At 39.7% G+C, this 10,258-nt stretch overlaps 1 protein-coding gene across 2 annotated transcripts in view; it reads right to left on the bottom strand.

The window, feature by feature from the left end:
- Window positions 1–267: 267 nt before the first annotated feature.
- Window positions 268–10,258, bottom strand: part of PGM1 (phosphoglucomutase 1) — a 76,384-nt gene continuing 66,393 nt past the window's right edge. For both annotated transcript variants that reach the window (XM_030207010.1, XM_030207009.1), the window contains exons 9-11: window positions 7,394–7,577; window positions 2,345–2,479; window positions 268–891 (exon numbers count right to left, since the gene is read on the bottom strand). In XM_030207010.1, coding sequence (XP_030062870.1) covers window positions 802–891; window positions 2,345–2,479; window positions 7,394–7,577 — 409 coding nt within the window. In that variant the 3' untranslated portion in view covers window positions 268–801. The remainder of the gene's footprint in view (window positions 892–2,344; window positions 2,480–7,393; window positions 7,578–10,258) is intronic.

Raw genomic sequence — 10,258 nt, 5'->3', positions numbered from 1 at the left:
GCAGAGGGACCAGTTCATCCCATGGGTGCTACTGTAATTCTCTTACAAAGAAAATAAAATTTTAAAATAGTACATGTCTACAGATACAATGACAGAAAATTCGACCCAACAGATGACATGTCAGCTACCAACCCTACAAACTGGGGTCATCAGTCCAGCTCCAGACATAAATTATACATTCAAAGCTACAATTCTCGCATCTCTCTCAGTGCAAAACTTGGTCTAGTGACCACAAGCCTCAAAAGAAACAAGAACACACAGACACAATAAGCTTTGACACCAGCCTATGCGTCTTTAATATCCAATCATGGCTGTGCAACTTGTACGATTGAGTTGAAAGGGAGACTCTGCATTATGATAAACGATGGCAAAAAATTCAATTTACATATATATTACTTTTTTCTTCTTTAAAAGAGTCTGCAGAGAGAATTAGATATTATTATACAGCAGTGTACATTTTTTTTGAGATGCATAACTGAAGAGTACTACATATTACTCTAAAAGTAGTTTCCAGTGGCGCTCTTGAGATACCAAAGAAAGTTGATGTCAAACTATGCATCCTTTCTAAAAATGTACAACCATGTGGCAATGTTGCCAGAAGAACACAGTGTAAACAATTGTATGTACTGAAGTAAGTCAATGAGCGTATAAATACTCTTCTGGATACTTTCTTAATTGTAACATTTTCTAGGAGGGAAACCGCACAGTAAAGGAAGACTGATGAGGGGCCCATACTTGGGTTTTTGCCCGGACTTTCTGCCCAGGCCTACAGCGTGCTTCAACGTTCACCTCTTAGGTGCTTTATGTGATGACTGTTGGACCTGCACGGCCAGTTCTTTCATGAAGTTTGGAAATCTTCAGTGCAATGGTGATAAGAGGAGAAAGCATGACCTGAACGAAAGTAACACAGAACAAGGGAATAAGTAAACATGCTGTGCAGACAACAATTATAAGTTTCGCCATTTAGGAGGTAATTTTATAAGCAGCCACTCCCCTTTAGGGTGCCTTGATGCCATGTGGTGACAGTCTGGGTGCCCAGATGCTGTTACAGAATACTAGTGTAACCGGGTATTGAAGCAACTTACATTGTTGTCTGCAGTTACACCCGCCATAGACCTGGTGTTAACTGCATGTGCCTAAATGCAGAGAGGACATGTGTAACTTGTAGTATTCTGTAAGCGGTGTGAGTAATAAGGGTCCACAACAAACAGGAAAAACATCTCTACGAAAAGTCCAAAGGAAGCAGAAAAGTAGAATGCAACACGAGCTTTAACGCAGGAAGTGTTGATCAAATCACTTTTATTGCACCAAACAGAGACCCGACATAGGACTGTGTTTCGGCAGAAGAAACTGCCTGCCTCAGGGGTCAAGAGTTAACACTGCTAGTGAGACAAGGAAATATTCAGTGCCTGTGGTGATGTTATCCTTGCTTAATTACTTGTAATGAAATCTCCTAGAAACCGAAAATGCTAACAAAAAGTCACCTTGTCATAGTAGCAACAGCGGTTTTGGTGCCAAGGTGATTTTTGTGTCGGGTCTCTTGTTTGGTGCAGTAAAGGTGATTTGATCAACACTTCCTGCGTTGAACCTTGTTGTGCACTCTCTACTTTTCTATTTTCTCGTAAGAGAGTCGCAATAAAGGTGATTTGATCAACACTTCCTGCGTTGAACCTTGTTGTGCACTGTCTACTTTTCTGTTTTCTCGTAAGAGAGTCGCAATAAAGGTGATTTGATCAACACTTCCTGCGTTGAACCTTGTTGTGCGCTCTCTACTTTTCTGTTTTCTCGTAAGACAGTCGCAATAAAGGTGATTTGATCAACACTTCCTGCGTTGAAGCTTGTTGTGCGCTCTCTACTTTTCTGTTTTCTCATAAGAGAGGCGCTTTCCATGCTCCACCCCATTTGCATTTACATGCTAAGCCATTTATGAGCACCCTTAGAGAGTGGTGTAAAAGGTTTTGCTGCCACTTTTGTGCGAACATGCAGGTATTCTGTACATTCACACGCAGAAGTGGCACTGAAATGTGGGTGCCCAGTTACAGAATTACATCTGTAAAGCCTATTTAATCACACAACTTATGGCACCTTGAACTGACAGTCTAGTAGCTGTTCCTTAATGTGGACAATCAGGAGAACAAAGCATGGCTAGTTAGAAACCTGAGGATTCCTCACCCAAAATATTATCCCTATTTCCTCCTTCTCTTGAGAGCAACCATAAGACAAGTAAAAGAGTGGGTGAGACCACTGGGGAACATTATGTGGAGTTATTCAAATGTATAGAGGACTTTCCTTTCCCTAATTTATTGTGCGTTACTTTGGGCAAACTTAAGAGCTTCAGCCTTACCTGTGGGTCTTCATATATTTTGGAGAGATCTTTCTCATAACTGTCAATGTATATTCGAATGGTGGCGCCCGCACTTCCTGTGCCACTCAGCCTGAAGATGATGCGAGAGCCATCAGCAAAGATTAATCTTAGACCCTATTAAAAAAAAAAGGACAGAAGGTATTATTCCCATTTGCTGTCAACAAGCCATGATCTTGGTCAGGTGTGTACCAAACTCACAGCACTCCTGCCCATTTAAAGAGATGAAAGAGGTTGATAACAGAGTAACATCCCAAACAAGGCTTTCAAAGGGTTGTTTTCCAAGAGATAAACACCACTTTGTATTGGGGGGGGGGGGGGGTTTAATGTATCTTTTTGGCATCGGTGCATGTAACCTTGAAAACTGTCGAAGAATGTTATGCTTGAGTAGAGTCATTTGTCATTGCTACAAAGTCATCAAATTCAATAAAACTTTATTAAAACAAAGCTGTTTGGAACAGGAACCTTGTGGCAAATAACTGAGCAGAAGTGTATCAAATCCTTTCAGGAATTACAAAGGGACTTTGGGGTGTCTTCTAAGTTCCATACATACCTCAGAATAAGACACTGCTTTTCGCAATTGGAGTGGGTTGAGACGGGAGAAGGGAACTGACCTAGAACAGCTTTGTTGACCCACTTCAAGGCAAGGGGTTGATTTCTAACATCTATGGCATTTTAATGAGGAGAGGGTTTCTATAAGCTACCTTATATGATTGAATGGAAGAAGGAACTGGGTATAGTCTCTGAGGTATCTATATCTGCTAATGTCAAAGAAACTGAGTGGAAGGTATTGTTTAGATAGTATCCAACACCTGTCCATTTGAGTAAAATGTTCCCTAATGCCTTGGCTAGCTGTTGGTGGGGTTGTGGGCAGGAAGGCACTTATACCCATATGTGGTAGAATTCTCCAGTTGTGACAACTTGATGCTTTTCTTGGCATGTCATGTTTTTCTCTCGTTATGAAACCTTTAATAAAAATGTATAATTAAAAAAGAAAAAACTTCATTGAAACAAAAAGAAATCAATTTGTGCTGCTTACATGAGGATGATTTAACTCCCAAGAGCATCTAGTTCTTAAGTTTATCGGCTAAAGTGTTTCCAATATTTTTCCACACATTGCTCTTGCTTGGTATAAAACACATTGACATGTGAGATCATTTCTGCAAGCAGCATCGCTGGGAGTATCACTTCAGTTTGTCATACAGTTACTGTTATATTGTGGGACCATGTTTAAGCACAGCAACCAGTAAGACTTATGGATTCAAAAGCTCTAACATGCCTTAGAATTAGTTGTACCAGCATATAAATCCACCAGCAACCTCAGAACATTTTCTGGTGGCGTTTCTTTTCCCACACGTGGTAATCCATTTTTTTCTGCAAGGCAGAAAGTTAAAACCTAAATCCACTGAGGATCAAGAGCTGAAAAGCCATCACGAATACCCAAGTTTGAAAAGACTACTATGGGCCTTTTCCTCCAGCAGTTTGCAGCTGTTGCAAAACCTACAACCGCGCTGCCCCACATCCTCTCTAACAAGACAGATTATGCTATTGGAATTGGCAAACTTCTAGCACACATGCATTGTTCTTTGCACAGTCCCATTTATTTGATTTCCGCCACAGGAGTATCTGGAAATTCAGCAACTGGGGATCCTGACTAGACTGGTGACTTCTAAACAGGACATCACTATGTCAACACTTGCTCAAAATGTGTTTATATAGAAATAAAGAGTGAATAAATAAGTTATCGAGGACACCTCTTTATTGGAGAAACTTAATACATGCAGGACTGGCTTTTCAGACTTACAATCCCCTCATCTGTTGGGTGAAAACTGAGCTAAGCAAGATCTTGTTCAAATACACACGTAAATTGTGGGTTGGATTATACTGTTGGGTGTTTGTTTTCAAAGCTCTACATTACAGCTCTTTACAAGGATGGGTAAGTTGGGGGGGGGGGGGAAATTACTCTTCAGAGTTACCTTTTTATGGAGGAACCTAATACATGTGTAGTTAACAGCAACATTTACTTTATCTGCTTGGAATGAGGATGCACCAATACATTTAAGAAACTGCTAAAAGCTTGGCTTTTTTTTGTGAGGCTTATGGGTCAGAATTGTGACTGACCTCAGGGTGTGTGGGATTATCCTGGCATTTATAAGTTGTTGATACCGTTTACTTCTGCCTTGCGTTCTCCACTTCCTCTACTGTAACCTTTTTCTTTATAGATCTAAAGCTTTATTTATTTGTCTTAGTGGATCAATCTAAAAAGACAGAATGGAAAATGTATTTACATTAGGGCTGCATTTCAATTAAAATTTTAATCGTGATGTTATTTATTTTTCCACTGCAGCTCCTTGTGGCTCTGGGCAAGTCACTTAACCCTCTATTGCCCCTCTAAAGGGAAAGCTGTTCTACCAGTTGGTAATGGAACCAATGTGGGACTGGGCCATACTGGACTTTAGTGCTTCTAATGTTATAGTGGGCTGAATATTACCCCTTAGTTATTTTCTTTTTCAATAACATATCTATTGACAGAAAAAAGTAACGCAATATAAAAAAAAACAAGTCAACCACAAGAATAATGATTTGTACAACTAAGAACTAGAACGTTCCACCTTCCTGAACCCTTAAACTCTCTCACCCACATCCCTCATCCTAAGATCACCCCCAACCCTACTGAACCCTACAAAGGAACATACTGCTGGCTCTTCAACAAGCTCCCAGACTCATATCCATCCCCCTCCTATTCTCTACCCACTGTAACTATTATAGATAGTTGGGAACATTCTTCATGTGATGGGTCAATGTCCCAATCTCTGATCTATTAACTGCACCATCTCTCCTCCTATACATAAACGAAGAATGTAGTCTGTCAATTGCACTTAGCCGCAATTTTGCTTCTCACTACAGCTAGACACGTGCCATTTACGTCCTTTTTTATTACTCAACCCCAACAAACACCATTTGGGATCCTTAAGGAACTGCCTCCCTCCTCCCCTCCAACCCCAAAGTCATTCATTGAGTAACCTCTGTCGAGTACTATTGTGTCTTCTCACAGGACCACCAAAATACGACAGAAAGTTGTCTTGTTCAGTCCCACAGCACCAGTACATAATCAAAAGCAATTCCAGGAACATTGCTTTTGGTCTCTTTAGACTGTAGTACCATCTAGTTATTACCTAATAAGCATTGAGGGGCATTTTCAAAATGACACCTAAGTGCAACAAAACAAACAAAATATACAGCATAATACGCCCAATAAAATGCCCATCTGTTCGAAAATATGTGAGAAGGATGTCCATGAACTGAAAGCATCCAAAATGAACAGCCATATTCCAAAACAAAACGTCCAGATTAAGAACAGCAAAAAAACCAGGGACGAGAACTTCTGTCTGGCAGCATTTGTGTTATGTTAAAATGGATTTATAACCTGCCAAATCCCTCAACTGAGGTTCTGAGCGGGATACAAAAGATGCTGATACATTTTATCAGGAATTAGAAAAAAAACTGTTCAAAACTACTTCTTAACAAAAAGAGTTAGAAATAAGTCTTCACTATATTACAAAAGGAAAAATAATTTATTAAAGAATGAATTTCTATAGGACGATAAATGCACAGCAAGATACATAAAAGAAAGAAAAGTGTTTTAAGCGTCACATGTCTAACAGATGGAAAGGCCAAAAGTAAGTGATTACCACGCCTAGTTACTTTGGAAGAACTTAGTAAATTACTCAATAAGTATCCACATGGACATCCCTGCATAGCAGGGGGCAGCCTACTGGTCAGTGCGGTTGACGTTAACAGCACCCAGGTACAAATCCCACTTTAAGTTCTTTATATGGTACTGTGAGCCCTCCAGAACAGGAGAAAACCTATTGTACTTAACTACACAATCCACAGTACTCACCCACGCTGACTACTGCAACAGCATCTTCATTGGTTGTAAAGCCCAAATCCTGAAAAAACTCCAAACCGCCCAAAACAAAACAGACTTATTTTTGGTAAATCACGATTTGAAAGTGCAACACCACTCCGTGAAAAACTCCACTGGCTCCTTATCAAAGAACGAATAAACTTCAAAGTACACACTTTGATCCATAAGATCCTTCACGGAGAATCTCCAAATTACATGACCAACCTAATCGGCCTTCCAGCCAGGAACGGGTCCAAATTTTCTCGAATATATCTCAATCTACACTTTCCCAATTGCAAAGGTCTCAAATACAAAACTTACTACGCATCCAACTTCTCCGTTATAGGCAGTCAACTCTGGAACGCCATACCAAGACACATCAGAACAACCAATGAACATTTACCCTTCTGAAAGCTGCTGAAAACACACCTCTTCAAACAAGCCAACCCAAACGACCCAACTTAATTTATGAACCTAATCCACACCACTAACATTAACATACCTCAATCCTACCCCCCACATCTCTCCCTGTTGTCCTTCTCTATACAATTGTGTTATCTCCCTCTTGTCCTTCTCTACACAATTGTATTATCTCTGAGGTACTCTGTACCACTTCATTGTGTCATCCCTGTGATACTTTGTAACCACACATTGTGTTATCTCTATGACACTTTGTACCCATACATTGTATTATCTCTGAGATACTTTGTACCCGTACATTGTAAGCCGCACTGAACCTGCCATCGAGCGGGAAAGAGCGGGGTATAAATGCTACAAATAAATAAATAAATAAATATACACACTACAACAGTCTGCAGATGTACAGCGAAAACTGTTTTGAGGACACTGTGAGGGACGTCAGAACAGAAAATGGAGCAGTTGCCCATAAGTTGTTCATTTTCTTTTTAACATATATTAATAATGTTCACTCTTCTGGAAAGAGGATGCAGTCCCTCCTGACAATGTGTGCGCCATCTTTCCAATGTAACCCCAGTAGAACCCTCCCTCCCCCCCAACAACAAAATAAAGTCCTGTGAACACAATAAGAAATGACATGAAAGGAACATTTTTGGGCTGCATCCCCCCTCCCCTAATGATTATAAGGATATGCATATTCCCACCTGGTTCCTTGAAATGCTTCCATCTACAGGATCACTATACTCAAAGTTGTCAGCTTTTTCCACAGTATAAACTTTGTCACCGACGGCAAACTGCTGCCCTATGAAGGCGCGATCGAACATCATGGTCTCAAGGTCCTTCATCATCTTGCCAGCTGCATCGGCATCCACTTCCTCATAGTCATACCTACAGCCGACAGAACAGGACAGACAATACCCTTAAAACCACTGATATTTGTCTATCAAGCCTTTTTCCATTGAAAGCTGGAAACCTCTTGTAATTTCAAGTTATGATTTCAAAAGTACGGGAAATTTGGTATGATTTTTATGGGCTCCCAGTGATCTCTTATCAGCAGGTGCAATACGGGCCACATTTCTGGGTAAATTCTGTAAGTGATGCCTAAAAATCAGCACCCAAAATTTTACACTTAGGGTATAATCCGTGCCTAACTTTAGGTGCCGGCAATTACGCTAAAAGCAGGTGTAAGTGCCAGCGCCTAAATTAGGAACAGTTCAGCAGAATTCTATATTTACGTATATAAAATTTTGGAACGCCCCTGAAATGCCCCAGTCACACCCCCCAAAATTTACATGCATTAGGATTCATGTGCGGATTGTTACAGAATACGATATGTATGTAAATCCTAATTAAGGCCAATTAACACCAATAATTGGTTAGCAGCCTATTACTGGTGCCAAATGGCTTGTTAAGCAATTAAGTTGAGTGCGTTAATTGGTTATGTGGACTGATTTGTACGCGCAACTTTAGTCACTGTTTACAGAATCTGGAGGTTTGTGTGTGTCCGTGAGAGAATAATCACACTTTGATCTTTGCAAACGTTGGTAAGCGGCTTGTCTTCTACTCTCACTTAGAAATAGAAACCCTGTATGGGTTATTCACTACATTTTTAGGGCTTTTGTGAGGTCATCTAGAACAATAGTTCCCATCTGTTTTAAAAGGATCCCCAGTCAGGTTTTCAGGATATCTCTATAATAAAGATTTTCATGCACTGCCTCTGTTGTGTGCAATTTCTCCTGTGATCGCGGAATCCCAGCGTTTCATCTACGCCAAATACTGAGCCTCTTTTTCAAGACACCAGTGTTCTACACAACCAAGTCCATTCATTCATATTAGATACCTTCTCCATACAAAGGCCCCTGAGGCAGGCACTTGGCCGAAACACGGTGCCCTGTCGGGCATTATCAATAAAGGTTTTTTTTCTTTCATCACTTTGTCGTCCTGTTGTTCCTGCTGGTCACACTACTCCTTTGCTCTGCTCTTTATCACATAGTGGATCACAGTCTGTCGCTCCTGCGGTTCCCTTACCAATTTCTCTTACGCACGTTCATTGTAGCTTTGGGAAACACTGATTTGGTTTGGGGTAGTACTTTCTGCTCTAGTTAAGATTTCACGAGGCATCAAGAATGATCATTTTAAAAGCAAATTTCTGGTCAGCCTGGTGGTTCCGATGGTAAATGCTGTTTACTATCATAAAGAAAGTATGTGGTTCAATTGGGTAAGAGCTTCTGTTCCCTGGATTGGTCAGGTTGGGTTTCCCTTGAAATCCATATTCACAGCCACTGGCCTGGGGAGGCCACTGGTTGAAGTTGTAGTAACCATTGTAGGCCAAGTAGCCTAACTTCCTTTGAAACTTAATAATCATGGGCCACAATGAACCACCTGTTTGGGGGAAAGCGGAACTATAAAAGTACAGGGGAAAAAAAAATCCCCAGGTGGTGGAGCAAGTGAAGGCTCATGCTTCCAAATCTCAGCCTGGCTCCTATTGAGCTGGAGAGAAAAAGAGCAACAGAAACAATGCCAGGTCAACTAAATAAATAAGAAAAAAAACAAAGCTCTGCAGTACAACAGGATTTACATACAAACACTCAAGATTTCCCGACCGTATAATGTTATGTCAATGAAGGAAAGTAACGTGTAGAAATTGCATTCTCAGCTATTGTGTGGGTTATTTCCCTTCTGAAATTTCTACTCTCCTCCCTTCCAAAAAACAAAACAAACCAAATACTATGGCTACTATGTACCAGCAACAACAAAGAAAAAACATGTGCATAATTTAGCTCAAATTATGCAAATTCCATGGGTTAAAGTGTGCCCAGTGTGAGCAGTTTCATTCTTGTCCCTTAAATCCCCAGCCCTTTAAAGGCCAGAAGGTTCTATATGGGCAGAGCCAAACTCAATTTCTACTTAGCAATTACAGATTTTAGTACTTTGGAGAACTTCTCTGCTACATAATTATATGGATAAAGTAGTGAATGTTGCTCATTTTCATTTTAGTCTGCTTAAAAGGCAATAAATACTGTGAAAACTGGGATTACTTTAATCAGTGGGATTTGAATTAGAGACTTAAGTATATGTATTGTTAAATAACTTCTGGTTTTTAAAAGAGAAAGAATGTAATCAGATGTATTATTTCTAACTAATATTGGACAATAAGTATGTTTTCAATGAAATGATTTGACTATATACCGTATTGGCCTTGAAGAAGGCAACCAGATGATCAATGTGGAATAATGAATTATACAAGTAATATCTGGGGATAATCAGGTTAATTTTTTTCTTTTTACTGTTTAATTGATCTCCTTGTCTTGTTTCACTCTCCCTATTTAGTGGTCTAAGGAAGAGAATAGAATTACCTAACTGAAATAATTCCTATATATTACTTTCTCTGTATTTCCGGCAAGTTGTTTTATCATTTGTAAAAATGTAAATGCTTATAAATAAATAAATAAATAAAGGCAATAATTAGAAACACAAAACAGTCCAATAAGCAAGATCTCTTATTTTCCTCTTTATTAATTTTTATTTATTAAGACAATTCTCTGTGAGCATTCCTAATGCACCCATGA

The sequence above is a fragment of the Microcaecilia unicolor genome, chromosome 6 (genome assembly GCF_901765095.1).
Source record: "Microcaecilia unicolor chromosome 6, aMicUni1.1, whole genome shotgun sequence".
Lineage (NCBI taxonomy): Eukaryota > Metazoa > Chordata > Amphibia > Gymnophiona > Siphonopidae > Microcaecilia > Microcaecilia unicolor.
This window is presented reverse-complemented; position numbering and strand designations above follow the sequence as displayed.